Source organism: Talpa occidentalis, unplaced genomic scaffold, assembly GCF_014898055.3.
Source record: "Talpa occidentalis isolate TD23 unplaced genomic scaffold, MPIMG_talOcc4v2.1 talOcc4.11, whole genome shotgun sequence".
In the NCBI taxonomy this organism is placed as follows: Eukaryota; Metazoa; Chordata; class Mammalia; order Eulipotyphla; family Talpidae; genus Talpa; species Talpa occidentalis.
The window spans coordinates 19,679,110-19,701,736 of NW_023601104.1; the positions used below are offsets into that span (position 1 = coordinate 19,679,110).

The following is a 22,627-nucleotide window of genomic DNA, read 5'->3' on the forward strand; positions in this document are numbered from 1 at the left end:
AAGGGGGAGGTTCCAGGTCTCCTGCTCTACCCAAAAGGAGGGTGGAGCTGAGCAGAGAGAAAAAGCTGCAGAGGAGACTGAAGAAGGAAGGAAGCATCATCACTAGCTATGCTCTTGATGCAGGCACTGCAGGGATGCCTGAGAGATGCAAATCTAGGTCCTTGCCCCCCAAAGTCTACATTCTTACTGGGCATATTGACATAAAGGGGGACAGCTGTATAGGTCGCTAAGTGCCCACATGATGGAGGCAGACACTGCCACAAAAGCTTTGAGGATAGAGAGATGATGGGGAATCTGGGCAGCAGAGAACACCTCATAATAGAGGTGGGAGGAAGCTCTCCTTGAAGGGAAAGACAGATAGAGAAGAAGGGTTCAGGCCCAAGAATCTGTTGGAGAGAACGCACCTTATGGGGCAGGAAGAAGAGTCCAGCGAAGGAGCCAGAGATACAATGATCAGAGAGGGAAGAAAGCTGGGGAAGTCCTACGATTTGAAAGACAAGGTAGGAGGGTTTCAAAGAGATGCTGCTGCTGCTGCTTCAGTTAAGGTAAGGAGAGTAAAAATTAAGGAACTACCATGGGACTTAGCAAGAGGAATTATAATGATCTTTCTGTGGAGGGACAGGAGTACAAGCTGGATTATAAGTGAAAAGATGAATCGATGGAGAACACTAGTTTAACTTGGCGCGTAGGGGCAGGGAAAAAGGCACAATGGCTAAAGGAGGATGGGGGCCAAGTGAGGCTGTGCACTGGCCTGGGCAGGTCCCGGGCACAAAAGCAAGGAGGGAAGGGAGCTGCTGGCGAGCAGGAGATGGAAGATCTACACTGCTCACGCTGTGCACCTTCTGGTTTCTGAATATTTAAACATTCCAGAGCAGCAAGATGAGGCAAACGCTTTGGGGCTGTGGCCTCGAACACAATCTCTAAGTGTGCCCAAAGAAAAGGCAATGCATGAAAATATGGACAGGGAAGACATCCATCTATGGGCGCCCCTTAAGAACACTGAGGGAGCTACAGTGAAGACAGTTAATATAAAGCACCAGCACCAAAGAAAAGCTCATTTTCTACTACTAATTTCTACTACTAATTGCTGGGAGCCAAGCTACTCATGTCGTCTGACAAGGGTCTGGGTATGGGGCAGATTCCTGAAAAGTCAGGAATCTCGTTAGCTGACTCCTGCTGGATTCTCCTCATTTGTTTATGGCTAGTTTCTACCATTGTTAAAACACACATTTAAAAGTAAAACTGCAAATGCTGTTTGATCAATTACTGAATAACCAAATTGATGGCAAATGGCACTGCGTGACACAAATATTACATTTTTTATAAAATTAGTAATTCTCTGCCAAAAGGCAGTAATTCAACATTTGGCCTTACATTAACAAGTGAAAAAACTTCTGGGAACCAAAAGGCTGTAAACATCCCTTGGCCAAGTCTTTAATATGGATATGTGGGCTTTTGAGGCAAGAGCTAAATGGAGAAGGAAATTCTTTTACTTTAAAGTTAAAGATAGCAGTGGCAGACGGGAGCCCTGCTCCAAGTGTAAGAAAATTCCCGATAAGCCAGGAGGCGCCATAGCCGGCTCCTGCTAAATTCTTCCGTTTGTTTAGGGCTGATTCCCCTGGAGGTGACAATGGGTATGGCAGCTGTTAGAGTGTGCATTCAAGAATAAGTCAACAACAATTTTGTGACTGGTTAAGCTACTAACCATGGCAGCACAAATAATGCATTTGAAAACAGTCAGTGTTACAACAACGGATATGTCATGTATTAACCATTCTGGGACCCAAAAGCTATAATCATCTCAGGTGCTGCCTCCTATGAAATATTTGTATTTCCTTAAAACAACAATCAGCAATCTTACAGAAAAAGGAATTTTCCCTTGCTCTTAAAGTTAGATACAGAAACTAGGCTGACCAGATAAGTAGAAGAGTAATAGGTAGAAAACTCTTTTGTTAAATTAGAAAAATTCCTCCCTTAATTGAGAGCTTGGGGCTAGGGAAAAGTCAATGCCTCTTCCTTCCCCCAGGTAACTTCCTTTTTTCCCCCCAGCCCTTAGTTAATTGTTCACCATGGTAAACATAGAAATGTTAGTTTCAGTCACATAAGTTTTTTACTAGTAATAAAACGACTGTTTGGATGTTTAAGGTAAATGACTATTCTATGAACACTTTTGTTTAGCAACTGTGCCTTCCTTAAAACAAAGAATAATAAATGTCACGACCTCTGCAGGAGGGCAAAGAGGCCCGTGGCTGTTCTTGAAAAAGATGTGATGATTGTTATCTTCCTGCCTTAATGCATATGCTTGTGCACTCTCGTGGTTTGCTTGAAATGTATAAAGCGCTGCTGAGACCCTCAACAGCTTGATGTCTGCACCCTGATCAAGTGTTTGAGTGTCCTCACTCCCCTTCCCTCTAATCCCTCAGATTTGTCCACACCGCCCTCTCATCCTTACGGGAACCCCTGACATGACAGTTTGCCAAGGCTGGCCACCGGCAATTAATTCATGATGAATAATGAATCCACATCTGTGTGTGTGTGTGTGTGGGGGGGCATTATTCTGACCTCTCATGTATTCACTTTTTTTATTCTTCTACTTTCCTAGAGGATTTAAAATCAGATTTAATTACTCATGGCTCTACTAGAACATATATTTTAATAAACTGAGATAGCACTCCCTCAATTAAAATATTCAAAGATAGCCCATATCAAACATTGTTTCTCATTTAGAAGGGAATGGAAAAGAATGGGTCTCTATTTTACTGCTTCCTAGTTAATGTGCCACTCATCTTTGTTTCTGGGTTGGGGTTGTGGTTTTAGAAGAGAAGAGATGAGTAACTTTTCCATCCTTCTGTTAGGGGGGAAAGGATGTCCTAAAGCTAATTCCATACAGGCTTTGTGGACTCCACCCACACCCCAGGCCAAAGCCAAAAGACACTGGGAACTCCAAATCCCATCACCACCAAAGAGAAGGTGGCTGGGACCTGAGGGTGCGGTTAAGCAGCCAGGTTGGTATAAAGCCAGACACGTGGGCTTTGGAGGGGTCCCCCATTTTGGCTCTCTGCCAGCTTCCAGGTCGGCGGATCGGGTAGGACGCATTAAAGACTTTATTTCCCTATTTTCTCCCTGAGTTGTACATTTTCCTTATTTCCTTTTCCCTTGTAAATAAACCTTTTATTTACCTTTTGTGTGTGCCTGTAGTGGAGTATTAATAAGTCCCTTTTAAACGCGCGGGTGAGGACCCACAGCCAGGCAACCCGTTCAATATCGGGGCTGCCCTATAACACTTCCTATTCCTCACTGTTCATTCCTCACTGTTTTCACATGGACAGAAGGTATATCCCTTGCAGTCGGATCTCATCTCTTGGGGGACAGAAGCGATGGGGGTGGTGGCTACCAAGGTGTCATCTGAAAGGTAAGGTTTTGAGGTTTATTGGCAGATCTATGCCTTTGGAGATCCCTGATCTTACTTGTCTTTTCCTAAGAGCTTGGTTTTTTCCCCTGATGGTGCCTAAAACTGGTCTGAGGAATCATGTGATTCACCAAAGACTGGGGAGGGAAGGACAGTCATTCCCACAGGTGCTCCTCGAGTAGTTATAATACCAACAGCCAAAGTTCAAGGCAGTTCCTACCTTCACCACCTGCTTGATGCCATTTATGGCGCTGTTCATGAGGGACTTGAGCATGCTGGCATCGTTGAGAGAGTCTGCGTAGCGCACACACATGAACAGGATGTGAGCTGGCAGCCCGGGAATCATGTTTACCACCACGCCGCGGGGCTTCAGGTCTGCAGCAGAGAGAGCCGTTGAGATGACAGCTGGCAGCCCACACTCCCAAGGAGCTGCTGAGTAACAGGTGGGGCCTGACTGTGGGGCAGGAGTTGTTTGCTTTTCTGTTCTTGATGCAGTACCCCAACGCAGCGAGATGTCTTTTCTCTTTGAGGAATTCAATCTGCCTCTTTTCTCGGCAAAAATATACAGATGCCACCTGCTCTTCTTCTCACTTGCAAAGTACTTTCTCATTTTTAAAAGACTGAATAAGAGAGAGCATTTATATTTCTCCCTGACACTGAGGCCCTGGATTTCAGATTTCTAGTGTAAGAGAGGAGCCCCCATTCCATGTACCCCCACTGCAGCCTCCAAGATAAGGATGGAATGTGATCTCAACAATCCCATGCACCTGCCGTGAGTCAGCAAAACAGGTAGAAAACAGTTCTATAGAGGAAGCTCGGCTGGCCTTGGGGAGGAGAGTATGGCAGGGAGACAGCATGGGGGTGGGGGAAGAGAAAAACTCAATAGAACAAACCCAAGCAAACAAAGACCTCCCCATGACTGCATTAAGACAGAGGAACAGGGTCTCCCTGGTGGCGCAGGGGTTAAAGTCTCAGCCCTATCAAGCTATCACCAGCCACTGCAGCATGAGTTCGATCCCAGCCAAGGAGCTAACCCACATGGCGCAGCAGACCTCTCCTATCTCAGTGAAGGCAAAGATGCTGCTCAGTACTCTACAATGAACAGCCCCCAGAACAAAGAGCGATCTGGTCAACAGTACTGAGGTTGAGGGGCTCTGGGTTAGGAGAGAAAGCAATGGAGAAAGGAAAGGGACCACCCCACCCCGCTCTATGGCAACAACGGATGCTCAGGTTCTCAAAGACACAGCAAAATTCAGCCCCAGATTTCACTACCAAGAATGAGGTTTTGAATGAGCTTGGCCTCATCTTCTTGCTTGTATTCCAGGATTCCAAGGTACTCCTTGGGCCCAGAGGGCAAGTGCACGTCGCTGCCTGTAGAAGGAAGCAAGCAGTTAGCTCAACACACAGAACACCTTCCACAAGCTATTTCATGATACCCGAGTCTGTCACTTTCCACTCCATTTTGGCTGCTTTTCACATGAACTCCTGTGGTTTTCAGAGAAATGAAAACTTTATTGAGCCTAAAGAATTTCTTGAAGCACTGATTCTCGTGCTGATTGGGAGCGTATCAATCAGCACGGCTGCTGCTGAGAGGACTGAATAATCCTCGAGGGAATCCTCATGAGTGCCTGGTATGTATCCAGCGCGGCAGGGATATGAAAGCAACCCAAGATAGTGCTCCTCTCTGAGATGCTGCTGCTGCTACAGTTAAGATTCATGAAGCACTTGGTGTGAAGGATGCACGATCCTAATGGGGGTGCATTCGTTTTCTATGTGCTTAACAAGTTAACACAAATGAGTGGTTCAAAACTCAAATCCTTTACAGTTCTGGAGGTCAGAAGACTAAAGTTGATTTTTTAAAATATAAATGTCATTTCTGTGAATACGAGAAAATGGATCTTAAAAAAGGGCTAAACTTGAAGGGCCAGCAGAGCAGTGTTCCTTCTGGAGGCTCTAGGGTAAAATCCATTCCTTGCCTTTCTCAGCTTCTAGAGAGTTCCTGCATTCTTTGGTTTGAGGTCACATCATTCTGACCTCATCTTCCATCGTCATATCTCCTTCTTTCCCTCTGCTTATGATCACATCACCTTTTCTCACCCTGGCATTCCTACTTCTCGCTTCTAATTTCTCTGTGATTACACTGGGGTCACTGGTTACAGAGGGGCTAACCTCCCCATCTCAGCATTCTTAGTCACATCTGCAAAAAATCCCTTTTGCCATGGAGGGTAATGTATTCACAGGTTCTTAGAATCGGGTTGGGATAAAGACATTTGTGGGTAAGCCACAGGTTGCCCTCTATTCGCCAAAGGTTCATATTCTTTCTCAGAGAATGACAAATAGGAAGCAGAGAGAGATGGAAGATGACATGCTGCTGAATTTGAAGATGGAGGAAAGGCCCACAGCAAAGAAAAGAGGGCTACCTCTGGAAGCTGGAAAAGGTAAGGGAATGAATGGGAATAGATGGCTCCCTAAAGCTTCCAGAAGGAACACAGCCCTGTTGACAGGGCTCTGTGGGTAACAAAGAAGGTGATTTGGGTAAAGAGTTCACCAATAATCTTACTGCTGCCAGAGAATCTGTCCTGTTAACTTACTAGCCCTGTTGTCTTAGAAATTGATAAAGTTAAAATGTCAATTGTTTTACTAAGCAGCTCTGTTTATATTAAGAATGACTTCTAAATAGTAAATTGTGTGTACAGCAGGAAAACTATAAATGAAACAGAAATTTCTGAGAAGGTTGTCACACCTTGGGCATTCCTGAGCGTGGCAAGTTGTATCCAGGCATGTTGTTGCAGGGGCCTTGGAAGTGACTGCTTTCTGTGGCGTACGTGACACATCTCAGCACCTCGCCAACAGCCACGTGAATGAGCTTGGACACAGCCCCAGTGCAGCCTCCAGATGACTACATCCCTGCTGGTATCCAGGTGGGTATCCCTCCAGATGACCACCCACAGCTCAGCCAGAACTGCCCAACTAAGCCACTCCAGGCCTCTTGACCCTCAGAAACTATGTGCTACTGAAGTGTTTGTTGTTGTCAGTTGCCACGCTTGGGGTTGATCTGTTATATGACAACAGCTAACTAACACAGGAGAGGAAGCTGAGATGGTCTGCTCTAGACATGGTGCATAGAAGTGATAATAGAAAGGCAAAGGAGGAAGTCTTCAAGGGAAAAAGGGACAGGGACTCAGGAAATAAGGAGCGGGAGGTAGAGTCGGGAACTTCTTATGAAAAGGTGGCAGTTCATTCACTTCAATAACAGGACCCCAGTGGGGGGTCAGAAGACAGATGGTTCTTGCCTCAAGGGACAGGTTACCATTTATGTTGAATGGGAAAGACCCTCATTTTGATTTTAGACATTTCACATTTTGAGATGAGACTTAAATAAATAAAAATAAAAGAGCTCTTCAAAGAAATGAACATAGGAAAAAAAGCTGGAGATACAAGCTTAGCGACAAAGCTGGAGAGGAAGAGGAAGCAATACGTAACAAAAGCGCGAAGAGCACTAGGAGGGAGAGGTCAGAAAAGTGTGACGTTCGGCAGGTGTTCAGGACTTCTCGCTGAGCTCTCCACTACTGTCTTCTAATGGAAATCGGGTTAGTGACCCTATGTAACCAGGAAAGAAGGTGAGAGCTAGTAGATGAAGGGGCTAACAGTATGTATGACAGGGTATGTCTGACAACTACAAGAGCATATCTGATGGGTGGTGAGCTACCTTCCTGCCCCAAAGGGTCCTTCCATTAGCTCATCACTGAGCCCCATACCCTGACAAGTGAGAATCTTTCCTTTGGGTTTCAAAGACTTTGGACCATGTCAGGAAATAAACACCGCAATGCATGCTGACCTTAGCTGGAAGCTAAGTGAATGTTATTTTTCCTACCTATTTCAATCGTCTTGGTTAGAGTCTTGACTTGATCTTGTAGCTTTTTAATCACTCTATCCTTCATGTCTAACTCTTCTTCAAGATCCTACAAAAATCAAAAGACATAAGGATATTAGTCAGAGCCTTAACCTATTTTTTTGGGCAATAGCTTTACTGAACTATAATTTACATACAATTCAAAAGTGTATAATTCAATAGGTTTAGGTATTTTGGCTGTACAGTCATCACTATTATCTAATTCCAGAACATTTTCAACCACAAAGCTTTTTAAAAAAAATTTATTTATATACATATATTTTATATCACTGTTCATTTTTGTACAGTGTTTGCTTTCTCTTCTCCGAGTCCCCATAAAATTCCCACCATCAATCCACCCGTGCACCATTGCATAGTCTCTTGTGCTCTTCTGCCCCTGCTTTAATCCCTCTCCCTCCCCCTCCCCTGCAGAATTGCTGATTTATAGTTGCCTGTTAATTTAGTTTTCTTTATTATTGTTATTATTATTTTTCCTGATCCCTTATTTCAAACCTCTTTTTAAAATTTTTTTTTAATTTCATATATTTTTTACATCATTTTTCATTTTTGCACAATGTATGCATTTTCATCTTGGTTGTAGTCCCCATACAATTCCCACCCCCCTCATTTTGGCTGTAATCCCTCCTACCCCCCCCCCACCCCATAGCATGTCTCTGGTTTATAGCTGCTTGTCAAACCTCTAACTTTTAGCCACCACCCTCTAATCCCCCTGTTCCCTTCTAGCCTCTGGCAATGACAAATGTAGTTTCTCTCTGTATGTATCTGCTTTACTGGACTTTCAGTGTAAATGGAATCCTACAACACGAGATCTTTCGTGCCTGGCTTCTTTCAGTTAGCATCACGCTCAATGTTCTTCCATGCTGTGCATTTATCAGAAGCTCATTCCTTACGTGGCTGAATAATATCCTATTTTATGGCTATACTACATTTATCTCGATCTATTTCTCCCTTAATAAAGTAATTCCTATTGTAGAGAATTTCAAAATATGCATGTATGAAGATGGGTTCACCGTGTATCAGGATGGAGGTAGAAAACCCTCCGAGATGCGGTCCTGGTTGTGTCTCTCCTTCCCGAGGAGTGGCCTAGCCCATGTTGGACTTGACTCCAGAACTAGAGTCCTCTGTGCCTGTCAGTATTTCCCATAAAGGGCATAGCGAGTTTATGTTCTTCCTAAATTCCAAGGGCTAGATAAGGAAAGGATCAGGCTTCTTCGATTCAGCAAAGCCCTGCATGCAGCCACAGCAGCGTGTGCCCTCGGGACTCTCACAACCGCGTGTCTCCGTGGCCACAGCTCCCCTGCAGGGTCTGTGTCCCTGGCTGAGCACGTCAGCAACCTGACCCAACCTCAAAAGTGGGGGTGTGGGTACAGTTTCTGTTCTCCAAGTTGATCCCACCTTATATCAAATAATAAAAAAAAAAATCACCTATCATCCAGAACCTGAAAGAAGCCACTGTTCACATTTTGCTTTTCTTTATTCCTATTGTTTTCTATTATGGCACATACATATATGGGATTTTTTTTTTAAAAGATTTATTTATTTATTGATACGAGCACTGGGTACAGTCAGAAGTGCGGGAGGGTGAGAGAATTCACCAGAGCCAGAGCGGGGAGCAGAACAGGCAGATTGACGAAATACACTGCTAAGGGGAGCAGCAGGCGGCAGAAGAGGTCTGCGCACCATGTGGGACCCTCGCAGGTGGCCGGGGATCGAACCGGCGCTGCAGAGGCTGTGGGCAGCTTCGCAACCCAGCGCTTAACCACTGCGCCACCTGGGGAGGCCCACATATATGTATTTTTTTTAAAGATTTATTTATTCATGCATACAAGAACTGGGGTACAGGCCAGATGTGCAGGGGGTGAGAGGATTCACCAGAGACAGAGTAGGGAACAGAACAGGCAGATTGACTGAAATACACTGCTGAGGGGAGCAGCAGGCAAGACAGGAGAGGTCTGCTGCGCCATGCGGGTTTCCCCCCTGCCAGCTGGGATCGAACCCGTGCTGCAGAAGCTGCGGACAGCTTCACAGTGCAGCGCTCAACTGCCTGTGCCACCAGGGAGACCCTGGCACATATACATATTTTTAAACTGGAATCATATTGCATGTAAAATCTTAAATCCTATATTTTTCCCTAGTTATATTGCAGATATTTTCCCATATCCTTGATAACAAAGCCAGTCATTTTACTGGCTAATCCTATGCTGTATAGTAATTGAACCTATGATTAACCACTTTTGAACACTGCTATTGAACTTCACTTTGTTTCCTATTGTTGCTATGACTAATAACATGATGATGAACATGCTGAACAAAAATCTTTGTCCATATATCTGGTTATTTACTTAGTAAAGATTTTTAGAAGTTGCATTAACTAACTCAAAGGGAATGCACTTCCAAACATTCATGAAATTTGCCTCCAAATCACCCCTGAGAAAGTTTACACCAATTTATATTCCCAGAAACCATGTACGACAGTGTCCCATGTCACAGTGTTCTTACCAGCACCATAAGATCACTATTTGTGAAACAAAAATAATATCTAACTTTAGCTCAATTTCTTTGATAATGAGAGGATCACTAAACATTTTATTCCTTTTAAAACAGAGATTTTCTTTGACTCAAAGGATCATACAGTGAGTTGAATAGTGTCTCCTCATATCCACTTCGAACCCCAGAATGTGACCTCATTTGGTGCCGTTGTAATGAAGCTAAGGATCAGTATGAGATCATACTGGATTAGGTGGGTCCTGAATCCAGTAAGACTGTCCTTAGAACAGACAGAGAAAGACACAGAGCAGAGGGAAGGCCATGTGATGACAAACACCAGAGTCATGTTACCACCAACCAAGGAACGCCAGGAGCCCCCAGTAACATCAGGCAAGGAAGCATGTCTCTCCTGGACACTTCGGAGTGGCCCCTGCTAATAACGACATTTGAATTTCTGGCAATTTGTGAGAAAACAAATTTCTGCTGCTTGATGTCACCAAATTTGTGGTAGCCTATTAATAGTAGCTCCAGGAAACGAACACAGTTGTTTCATTTGTGGGCAAAATTGACCACCTAAAATACAGAAACCATATGTTCTTTTGTTGCACATTTATTTGTTTGTTGGTGGCACTGTGGCTACTCATCGGTCAGGAATACAGTTGTCTCTTGGTGTCCATGGGGATTGGTTCCAGGACCCCAGAGGATACCAAAATCTGTGGATGCTCAACTAGCTGATGGTACTGCTTCTGCATATAACCTATGCACACCCTCTAGTCCTTCAAACCATCTCTCAATTATTTATAATACCTAATATCATGTAAATGCTATGTAAACCATTGTGAAACTGTATTGTCTAGGGAATAATGACAGGAAAAAACTCTGTACTGACATAACCATCACAGGCCTTATAATGAAAAGTCTATTTTTGACCTGCAGTTTGAATCTGGGGCTATGGAAACGGGATACAGAGAGTTGACGGGGGTCTGTTGGAATGAACATATAGATAGGATGGCTCCCCAGTGCAGTGCATGTGAAAGAAGCAGGTGTGGCCCGGCCCTGCCTGGGAACAGGGCCATACACATAGGGGATCCAGAGGAGAGACAGAGTGGGACCTCGCTGTAACAGAAACATTCTCACAAAGTCCACACAATTTAGGGATCAACACACACCCAGAGTCCCACACTCACAGCCTGGGATTGAAGGTTCACAAAAATGTGCAACATGTACGTGCCTCACCCCTGTACCTGCTTCCTCACCTCTGGCTCCAAGTGAGGCCCCAGGGACACACCTGCAGGCACAGCCAAGGGGCCAGGACGGCTGCTCACACATGCTCGGCAGGCAGTGGCTCACCTGCGGTGACTGAAGCACCTAAATCTCTGAGCAAGCTGCACCCCCTTCAAAAAAGGTGGCATGATGTAGGTTCCCCTGAACTGGAAATTTTTACTTCCTATTAATATTAAATTCCCTGGATTCCTCTTTTAGGTAAAGTGACTCTCCAAAGTCACATCCTGATACTGTATGATTTTACTCCATCATTTCCTCCTGTGAAAGAGGAAATGGTGAGCCTGACAATGAGGAGCAGGGCCTGTGGGCACATCCAGGCTGAGCACTGACTGGTGAGTCCTCCCGGGTCACTGTCCCGCAAGTTGTCTGGACAGGAAGGAGCTGACAGCTACTGACTGCAGGGAAAGCATCACGAGTTTCACACACCAAAAACATTCCAGAAGAATTACCAGGCCTGACATAGAGTGACTACTTTCATTTTAACAAAGGCACTTAACAATTTGATGAAGATGTCAACATTTTTTAAAGTTTGTCCTCCACTATGATGGTCATTACACAAACATTCTGATTCTAAAGGCTGCAGGAAGGCGCTATCCCCAGAAGGAGTCATGGGCCTTTTATGGGTAAGTTCTGCCCAGAAAAGTTCATACATCAGCCGTTCCCCTCTGAGCTCTAGACCGGCATAGTCCTCTCGGATAGGTGCTGCCCCTGGGACTGTGCTCAGGATGAGGACCTGTACCCCATCATCTCTCCTCCCCAACAACCTCCCTTTATTTTATCAGGTAGGTCCCCTGCTGCCTGCATAAGTGCTGAGTCTCCCCACAGTGGGCCCTAACCTCAGAGACCTCCTGTCTTTTGGGAAAAGGAAAGAGACTGCTCTGCCAGAAGATGGTTTTTGGTCTAGTGTTCATGGATGCTTTTGGGGGGGGGGGCATGCGCCCTTTCCTGTGGCAGCCACATACAGGCAGCCATTTATCTACCAGTTAGAAAGCTCACCCTGTTTTCCATCGTGAGACGAGATGCTTCCTCTAGGAAAGTACTCTTGACTTCACTTTCGGTTTCAAATTGTTTCTTCAGGTGCTCGCTGGCCTCCTGCATTTCTTGAATCTTATCAATCAATTTCTCTTTCTCTTTGGTGTGTATTTCATTTTGGGCTTCTATGGTCCTGAGAAATGCATAGAGGAAATTGTGCTATCAGTTTGCTATCAAGGAGGACCACTCACTGTCATAGCAAGCGCTGGTATTTCCAAAGATGGGAAAACACCTTGGTTAATTTATGTATAAAGTGAATAGTCTCTGAAAAGGGGGTCCCTGAAGTGGGGATTGGTGGGGTATAAAATTTCCCAGTCTCCTTAATCTGAAAAGAGATTCTCTCCCCACCTACCTACACCCCTTCGCTCCTCCCCGGAGGGCATCATACCCGCTCACGCCCTTACGACCAAAGTCCAGTGAGTATCTCTTTGTAAATAGTTTGGGGACCAGACATTCAAAAAAGTCAGGGAGCAAACTGAGAGGAAAGAGCCCATCAGAAGAGTCCCCAAAAAGCCTTGTTACCTTCCCATCATTTTTTTTGTCCCACTGCTAAAGTATCATGAGTAACAACGCTCTCTGTGACATGACCCCTCCTCTGCTCTTAGTATGTCACTCGTTTGTGGAATATAAAGAAACAAAGCAAAAGAACAGACAAAATTAAACCCAAACAACCGTGTGAAATCTGACTGCAGATCTGAGGCTGTGAGGGGGAGACAGCCGGGGGAGGCAGTGGTGACAGGGCGGGTGAGGAAGAAAGGGCAGGTGGCCCAGGGACCATGGTGCTGGGTTACTGGTGCTTTGGCGGTGGGCAGGTGTGCTAACCCACATCTGAACAGGTGTGAGCTATACTCCTACGTCACAGAGACACTTGTAAACCAATGTTACCTCAAAAAAAAAAAAAAAGAAAAGAAAACAAAACGAACAAAATTAAATGAAATAATAAAAAAATTAAGTATCTTAACAAGCTGGCTGCAAAACAGCACATTTGCCTCACAGGGCTCCACTAGGCCACCCAGTGCAGGTAAGGTATAAATTTGGGATGGGGATAGCAATTTCAAAGCAGTTTCTCTTTCCACAAGGATAGTGATACCCTAAAAGACCTGCGAGAGCAAATCTGTTCTTTTTCATGCAATCTTTACCAGTTTGGAGGACAGTTAATTCATGTGCATGGTGTTTTACTCTGAGGGCATAAAGCACATTTAGGGGAAACGTCTGCATGCCCTCCCTGTGCTTCAACCTCCAGTCACCCTCCCTGGAGGCAAATGTTTTGCTTCTTGAATATTCTCCCAGGAGAGAGAGAGAGAGAGAGAGAGAGAGAGAGAGAGAGAGAGTGTCCGTACAAATGATTATTTCTTTCTTCCCATTTGAAAGGTAACGTGTCATGCACCTTAATTAGCATCTTGCATTTGTTGCTCAACAACTACCTCAGCATCACTCACTATTTCAGAAAGGATTACATGGGCATGAAGTTGAGGTACCTACATGCATGTTAACACTTACCTTCTCTGTGCTCCTTCTTCTTCTCGATTGCGATTGAGCTGAGCAGACAATTCTTCCAGTTTTCCTATATTGAAAAGACTGTCAACTCTTTGGGATCATGCCAGTGTATTCTGATTTGAGTTTGGTGGTATTATGAGTTATTAGTGGTCCCAAGCTCTATCCAGCTAGAGATTGGGTTTTATTGGGCCTAAACAATGTCTACAAAAATTAGTCTTTATTTTAAAATTGTGATATTTCACATAAAAATCTGGATTTCTGATTCTTCTTTAAATATAGGATTACCAAGCAAGACTGGGGCCAGCATTCCATTATGGCAAAACAAGCAATGAGCTTGGAGGCATCTGCCCTCTTCAAAGCCCATGTGTCTTATTTACCTTGCACCCAGCCCACCTTTCACATATGTCACCTGGCAGGCCCCACCGAGCATCAGTGTTTGAGGTCCCTGGACATGACAACATCCCATGTCATTTCCTGGACACAGGAGACTGGTTTTTAAAGTAATGCCTATGTTGCCAGCAGGTTCACTTGCCTTTCATGTTTTCAGAATGTTCGTTCAGCCGGATTTCCAGCTCTTGCTTCTGCTTCTCCAGTTCTGAAATTTGTTGTTTAAAGTCTGGGATCATCTGTAGAGAAGACATTTTTGAATATAAAAGACTTTCATCTATGGGCTTTAAAATCTGAGCTACTCAGAAACAAATAAATCATGCTGGTATTTAAACCATGGAACATGCATCGAGTACAGGTGGGCAGCAGAGCCAGCCACGGCAGGTGACTGATGGACATTGTGTGCTTTTACCTCAGTACCTCTACAGTCATGAGAAATACCAGCATGCTCAGAGGGAGCTGCTCTCACATAGCTTAACAAGCCCGACATCATCGAGGTCTCCTGGGAGGAGAGATGTGCAGTCTGAGTGGGCGCATGGGAGTTCTATGCAGAGTAAAGGGAGGGCTGGCAGCAGAAATGGCCGCCAGCTTCTTTGGTCCAGGTCTGGGGTCATCATCTCCTCATCAAGAGGAAATCATCTCAAAGGGATCCCCTGTGCCCATTGAGATCCAGACTGTGCACTGCTCTATTAGTGGAAGTCTGGAATCACCTTGCCCTGCCTATCTGCTCATTTCTTTAAATGTTCACCACCTCCACCTTTGGTCAGGTAAAAGCAGTTTTTCTGTTGTTCAAGTTTATATGAATGCCCATGTCTCTGAAGCTCAGATGGAGCATATTTGTTGGATGGTGCCATTAGATCTCACTGCAATCTCCTCATGCAGTTTCACCAAAGGAATAAACAAGCACATGAAGATTCTTACTGTTCCATGTGTCTGGGGTCATGTCTCCTCAGCTCTAACACTTCCTAATACTCCCAGGTTAGGCATAGGAGGAGGAGACAGTAAGGAAGCTGAGAGGGGCCAGTCAGTGAGGCACGATTAGAAATCCAGGAGAGAATGGTGTTCTGGAAGCAACAGAATGATAAGGAAGGAGAGAGGTGATGAACTCCACCGAATGCTGCTGAGAGACTAAGATGAGTGTGGAAAGGAACCCTTGGTGCTCAGCCCTGTGTAGGCATCTTCAGTTATGGGGAGGGGCCCACAACTGTATGTGGTGGTCACGGACTAAATAGGAGGCAAGTGGAAAAGTGCAGAGGCCCACTGAGAAGTCTGGCCAACACCCCCCCAAGAAACAAACAAGAAATGGGGTGGTGACACGGGCTATGAGGTTCAGAAAAGGAAGTGAGTGAGGAGTTTCCTGGAGTATATTCTTCATGCCAGTAGGCTTGAGTTAGAAGAAAGGATGCGATAATGCAGTGGGAGAGGACCTACTGGGAGAGGAAAGTCCTTGACAAGGTGTGTGGAGGACATAAGCAGAGGGACTGACCCACAAGCACGCCCCTCTAAAGAGACGCCCTTTTACTTTAATATTTTTTGTCTCTTCCAAGGAATGAGAGCTAACTGAAAATTCAGAGACTTAAACATACACACATATATCTCAGAATTTGGGTCCATCAATAATAAACACACACACACTCATATCAAAATGTTCGCTAGCCTGGATTACAGTTTTGTTTTCTCACCCAAATATTTTACTTCTCGAAAAAGCAATAAGCCATAATTTTACTGCTAAGAAACTGAACTTTACTCCACCCACAAATAACAATCTAGAATGATGACCGAGACTGGCCCCGGCTGAGATCTTACCAAGTTTTCTGATGTTAGCCTGGTAACCTCGTGACGGATACTTTCATTGATGTCATTCTCTTCTCGAAATAATTTCTGCAGGTGGTTGATTTCTTGACTTAGATGCACCACTTTGAAGTTCAAAGCTTCAATCTCCTTTTCATAGCAATCCTTCTGAGACTGGAAGTGTCTCTCTAAAACACTGATAGAGGAGAGGTCAGACACTAACCACATGGTGTTGGTTTTGCTGTGCTGATGAATGTGAGCCTGTCATGTGCAGCAGCTATGAAAACCCACAGGCAAAGGCATGCTCTAGAGCATGAAGTTTACTCATGTACACAGAGTGACAGGCTATGGAATTTGGAATATGCAAGTACAAAAAGCTAGCTAGTTAGGAAGCATTATGTGGCATTAACATTTAGCTAATGATAAGAAATTTTATTTTCGGGCCTCCCCTGGTGGTGCAGCGGTTGAGCGCTGGGCTGCGAGGCTGCCCGCAGCCTCTGCAGCGCTGGTTCATTTCCCGGCCATGGGCGAGAGTCCCACAAAAAAAAAAAAAAAAAAAAGGAATTTTATTTTCGTGTTATTAAACTTAAGTTTTTAACCCAACAGTTAAAAAATATGCTCTGTAAAATATAACAATGACAAAGTTACAAGTCATTTACAACTGTCAAAACCACAGAATGTAGGATACCAAGAGTAAACCCTAAAGTAGACTATGGACTCTGGGTGACAATGATGTGCCAATGTGGGCTCACTGATTGTAAACAACGGAACACTCTGGTGGGAGGTGTTGAGAGTGGCTGTACGTGAGGGTAAGAGGGTATATGAGAAATCTCCGCATTTTCTGCCCAGTTTTGCTGTGAGCCAGAAACTGCTCTAAAAACATTCAAAAAGAAATCCAGCAGACCCCTTAAAGATAAACACAGCCATACATCTATAGCAACGCTGGCTTACTTATCTGACAAAATCCATTTTTACTGTACAGATTATGGGTTTCATTACATGACAGTTTACCCCATGAGGAGACTATTCTTCATTATTAAACTAATTACCAAAGAAATATTTCCAGTGATTATTAGATCATTTTAGTAGAAGAAATCTAATTTGTGTATCAAATCTATGTAAGATGAAAATTTGATTTCCAATGATCTATTATCCTCAAAAAATTAAAAAAGCCCTGAGGAAAATTTCTAACCGTGTTGCTTTCTTCAGTCCTTCATAAGCAAACCAAAGTTCTCCATCCTCATTTAAATGCTCTAAATCTTCCACAGAAAGCCTGGAAAATAAGGAAGGTAAGAAGATTTACCATCTCTCTCATGGGCTTTATGTCTTAAAAGGTTGGTAGTATTAAAGTGATTACCTGCTTCTTACATCTTCAATATCATAGCTTTCAAGAAGCTGTTTGGTGATCTCTGACATTTTTTCTGAGAGGAAAAGGAAAAGCTGGTATAAATTACATTTCTGCATCACCTCTCTTCTCCCATACCTTTCTGGGGTCCAGTTTTCTAGTTTCACACAGAGTCTCCAGTTAACCATCCAGCAGATAACGAACTTAACCTCCTATCCAACCAACCAATTAACCAACTTACCAGCCATGCAGCCAACCAGCCATTCATCCCAGCATCTATCCAACGAACCAGTTAACCAACCAGCCTCACAACAGTCTCAGGAAACATGTCCTTTACAGTGTCACCTGTGAAACACTCCATCTGCACCCGAGGCACTCAGTGACAGCTTTTTGTTACCTCTCATTTCCCGCTTTTGTGATTGCACATGTTTTTCCACCTCTATCTTCTGTGTCTGCAGTAGCTCTATCTCCTTTTCAAACTCAGAGATTGTCTGAATCACAGCAATGATAGAAGCAGATGAAGAAAAAATAGCTGTTAGGATTTACATCAAGGGGAATATTATTACAGTATCTCCACTCTGTGTCCTCACTGTAGTTCCTCAGCTGAATTCTTGTTAAACCATCACTTCCCATACTGCTTGCCCTCAACGCATGTTTAAGTGCTCAAAATACTGTTATTTGTTCCCAGAGCTTGCGTATATCAACAGAATTAGCTTCCTTACAATATAAAGGAAAAAACTTTTTACTACAAGCTTGGGGTGGGGTGGGAAGCTGAGAGAAGTAAAATCGCAGGAGATAAATTCTCTTTCACCCTGGATTAAAATCCTGGATGTAAGGATGTGGGCAACACTACCACCTTCGTAATTGCAGGATAGGGCCCCAGCAAAGTTTAGATGTGGTATAGAGACAGAGTCCAAGTGAGCCCAGGGTGTCCAGAAGTTGGCTGTGGGGGCCTGACCAGGGCCCATGGAGGGGCAGCTCTGCATGTGAGGAGACTGCAATCTGCCTTTATTTACTTTGGAAAGACTATAGGCTTCTGCTTGTGTAGCTATAACTATGGCTATAGTTCCTGTTTCTGTGTCCGCAAAGAAGAGAGATCAAATTGACATTCACTGACCACTTGGCATACATGTCCCATTCCTTATAACAGGCCTATGAGATGAGTGGAGTGATCTTCTGTAGATCAGAAAACTGAAGTGCATAAAGGGTAAATGGCACATTTTTGTCACATGGCAGGCTGATGGAAGACCCTGGAATGTCCAGTCCTCAAGCTCTGATCTTTGTAATGTTTCTGTAAATACACGTGTATTTACTTATAGACTATTTACTAAGTAAATACTATAAGTAAATGAGTGTGTTTATTTTCTTTGAAATCAGAGTAATCTGGATACACTGTTAGGTATGTATAGATGCTATATGTGTAACAAGGGTGTGGACCCAGGTTCAGCTCCCAAAGTGGCAGAGAGTGACAAGCCTGGGCCAACTGCTCCAAGTGCAGCCATATGATTTCCCAAGACACACACCATAGCCAGATGGCACGGCTCCCAGAGTGACATCAGACATGTGTGACTGCTAGGAATGTAGCAGTTATAGGAATGCTTGTTCCTTCTTAACCCCACAGTCCAAGCTCTTACTTTTAAATGATAGGAAACTAGGGTCCAGACAACAAGGACAACTCTGCTATGAAATTCAGATGCAACCCAGGTATAATCCATGGCTGCTGTTTCCTGATGGTAACAGGGAATATATGCGGAATCTGAGCAAACATTCTACTAACATGTGTTTTCACATATTTAATGGAAGCTGAAAAGCTTTCTAATCTTACACTGAAATGCTGTGCATTTAAGAACTTAGGGACAGGGCCTCCTCGGTGGCGCAGCGGTTGAGCGCTGGGTTGCGAAGCTGCCCGCAGCTTCCGCGGCGCCGGTTCGATCCCCGGCTGCTCCCAGGCCACCGGAGGAGGGTCCCACATGGTGCGCAGACCTCTCCTGCTCCCCTCAGCAGTGTACTTTGGTCCTTCTGCCTGCTCTGCTCCCTGCTCTGGCTCTGGTGAATTCTCTCACCCTCCCGCGCTTCTGACTGTACCCCGTGCTTGTATAAACAAAAAAAAAAACCAAACAAATAAAATAAATAAATAAATAAATAAATAAAACATGCCTCTATTTAAAAAAAAAAAAAAGAACTTAGGGACACACAGGTTTGTTTTCTGGTAGTGAAGGAATTCAGTCGGGCCTGGATTGTTTAAGCTTGGATCACTTGTTGGTAGATTTTCCGTTAACAGTTTAAAGCAGGTTATGATAATAAGGTCATTTCACTTTAATGCAGGTTATTTATAGATGTGACAACATGATGGCTTTTAAAAGGCTTTATATCAATTTTTAATTTAATTTGGAAGTATTTTCTAGGTCAATATGTTTGATTAACTATATAATTTCAAAAACCTACAAAGCTGACTTTCAAAACATGAAAAACACAATGTAAAAAATCACGGGCTTCCCTGGTGGCTAGAGGTTAAGTCTCAGTTCCATCGCAGGCCAGGGAGCTACCCACATGGCACAGCAGACCTCTCCTGTCTCGCCTGCTGCTCCCCTCAGCAGTGTACTTCAGTAGATCTGCCTGTTCTCCACTCTGTCTCTGATGAATCCGATCATCCTCCCCCACCCAACACCTCTGGCCTAAACCCTAGTTCTTGTACTCAAAATAAATAATAAAATCTTTTTAAAAAAAAAAAATATATATATATATATAAAACTAAAGGCAGCCTGGGGACCTATACTTGGAAGGAATCAGGGTCTTTTTACTTTGACCTTTACAGAGACGCTTTTAGCGGTTTGAACCTTGGAGATGTGCAGGTGAAATGACTCAGCCAAAGCGCTGTGAAAGTGAGACGCAGCTGCTACCTTTGCCTGCTTGCTCAATCGGGCCACATCCCCCTTCAGGTTGCCAGAGGTGATGCACTCTTCCTCCAACTGCTGCTGCACTTTCATCTTCTCATCCTTGAGAGTTTTGATTTCTTCTCTTAATGACCAGATCTGTGTCTCATAGTCTTGTGATTTCAGTTCAAAACTTTTTTCAAGGAGTCTAGCCAGCAAGAGAAGAAAATAATTAATTTATGAATGCCTCTAAAGTCTTTACCTTGAATTACAACAACACATCACTTTGAAAATAATGAGAGGAGATGAGAAAGCAGGAGCCAAGTTAATTGGGAGCTATTGTGGCAGTTCTGATAGACACGGCCTTATTTTTAGCTGACTATTTCATGTCCCCTTTTTATACCTTCTGATCTGAGAAGTATGATTCTATAATGTTCATACACAGAAAATATAGGATAGGGAGGTTGAAGTTAAAGACTCTGAGGCAGCTGGGAAACTATATTCCTGAAGTCACCCCATTTCACAAAGTCCCCTGTAGGAATCACTTCTCTCAGGAAAGACCTCGGCACATTCTGCCAAGTCCTGGCTCCTCCCAGTTCCAAGGATCTGGAGGGGTTGTCTTCATCCTGAACAAGTGAACACAGTCCTTTAATATGTGGAGGGGTCCAGCTGCAAATATTCTAGAATTAACTGCAGCAGATACAGGTACCCAAAATTCCACAGAAAACTCTTTGTGAAATGATTGCTCAATTAAAAATTGGATGATTGACCAAGAACACAACTGAAGAGAGATACATGACCCAGACCAGCTCATCAGAGCTGCAGCCCCGTCAGAACTGAAACAGTCAGTGGGGCTCTCTGAGTTTATTAAATCATCATTTCACTTGCGCTGTCAATTCTACTCATTTTATGACTTGCTTTTATAGAACAGAGGGAAAAACCCTTTCTGAGCGCCATATTCCTAACAGATTTTGGTTTCTTTCCTTTTATAGATATTAACAAGCTCTTAAACTTTGTTTTTAGTTTTTCAAAAAACATCACTGCTCCAAAGAGACCAGTGAAACAAACTGCAATCAGAATTCAGATGTGAAGGCAATCTTAGACCTGCAGCCTAAACTGGCGGTGAGTGTATCCACAGACGACAGGCATCTCCAGAGTGATGACAGGAGCCAAGCTTTCTTTTCCCAGTCAGCTCAACAGGGACCAACTGAGCTACAGGGGGTGCCGACAAGGACTGCAAAGAGTCTAAAGGGTAAATGCAAATCAAGACCACAGTAAGATACCACTCCACACCCATATGAGAATGGTCCATATTGAAAAGACCAGAAACAAATGCTGGCAAGGATGTAGAAAAAAGGGAACTTCTGTACTGTTGGTAGGAATGCAAACTGCTCTAGTCCTCTAGAAAGCAGTGTGGAGCTGTCTCAAATCATTAAAAAATGAATCTGTCATATGATCCAGTGATTCCACTCCCAGAGATTCCACTCTACCCCCAAAATGCAAAACCATTAATTTGAAAGGAAACTCGCACTCCCATATTTATTTGAAGTACAATTTCTAACACTGTACTGGAAACAACCTAAATGCTCCAAAACAGATAAGTCGATCAAGAAGATGTGGGATATGTACATGCATACATACATACATACATGCAGTGGAATACTACTCAGCCACCAAAAGAGATAAACTCATGCCATTTGTGGCAGCATGGATGGAACTGGCAATGATAATGCTGAATGAATTAAGTAAAAAGAAGAAAGATAAATACAGAATAGTGTCACTGATATGTGGGCCACAGAGAAACCAAACTAAGAGTCAGATAAAGACAAGCTTAAAAACTATCCCTTGAAAGCTGATGATAGAACTGAAGCATCCAGATGAAGTAAGGGGTGGGGCAGGGGTTTGAACAAAGAATGAAGAAAGTACAATAGACGATTGTGAGGACTATGGATGATTTTGTGGTGGGTGCACTACGATACCTGATAGGAGTCTCCTAATATTACCTCAGTTAAAAATACATTAATAAATCAAAAATAAAAAGTAATCCTTAACACAAAAATAAAGTAAATCCACAGTTGCATGTATAGTTAAAAAACATAAAAAACAAAGAGCCTGAAGCAATCTAATGTCAGCCTCTCCATCCCTTGCTTCAAGTGTCCCCCATACATAGTGAAATGTCAAGAGCTGAGCTCACCTGCTAGATTTAAGAATTCATTGAAAAATAGATTTTTCAAGGTAAAGAAAATATTCCTATTTGAACTTGATGGAGGGCCATGAATACTTTATGTTTGTTAATTCTTAAAACTCTTCAGTGACACTCCCTCCCCTAATTTTTTAGCATCCAGGCCCAGATTCTACTGTTAACTACATGGGAAATTTACAATTTCCTACCTCTCCAGGCATCCTTCACCTGCTAGCTTCCAAAGCAGACATACCAGTAATTTTCCATCTTGCCATAAAACCCTGCCATGCAACCCTGCTTGAGATCTAGAACCTTTGAGTTGACTCCTGAGGAGCAAATGGGAGCCTTTGGAGATGAACAAAGGGTTGATACAGAGATGGAAAAGGGTAACTGCAACAGCACAAGGTCATGGGTACCTGCCTCAATT

At 43.7% G+C, this 22,627-nt stretch overlaps 1 protein-coding gene across 1 annotated transcript in view; it reads right to left on the minus strand.

Moving 5' to 3' along the window:
• Positions 1 to 22,627, minus strand: part of MYO5C (myosin VC) — a 91,515-nt gene that overhangs the window by 11,891 nt on the left and 56,997 nt on the right. Inside the window, exons 25-35 of the mRNA XM_037502500.2 lie at positions 20,046 to 20,226; positions 17,543 to 17,636; positions 17,158 to 17,221; positions 16,993 to 17,073; positions 15,816 to 15,996; positions 14,155 to 14,248; positions 13,626 to 13,689; positions 12,090 to 12,258; positions 7,284 to 7,371; positions 4,682 to 4,780; positions 3,630 to 3,784 (exon numbers count right to left, since the gene is read on the minus strand). Of these exons, the coding sequence (XP_037358397.1) occupies positions 3,630 to 3,784; positions 4,682 to 4,780; positions 7,284 to 7,371; positions 12,090 to 12,258; positions 13,626 to 13,689; positions 14,155 to 14,248; positions 15,816 to 15,996; positions 16,993 to 17,073; positions 17,158 to 17,221; positions 17,543 to 17,636; positions 20,046 to 20,226 (1,270 nt within the window). The remainder of the gene's footprint in view (positions 1 to 3,629; positions 3,785 to 4,681; positions 4,781 to 7,283; positions 7,372 to 12,089; positions 12,259 to 13,625; positions 13,690 to 14,154; positions 14,249 to 15,815; positions 15,997 to 16,992; positions 17,074 to 17,157; positions 17,222 to 17,542; positions 17,637 to 20,045; positions 20,227 to 22,627) is intronic.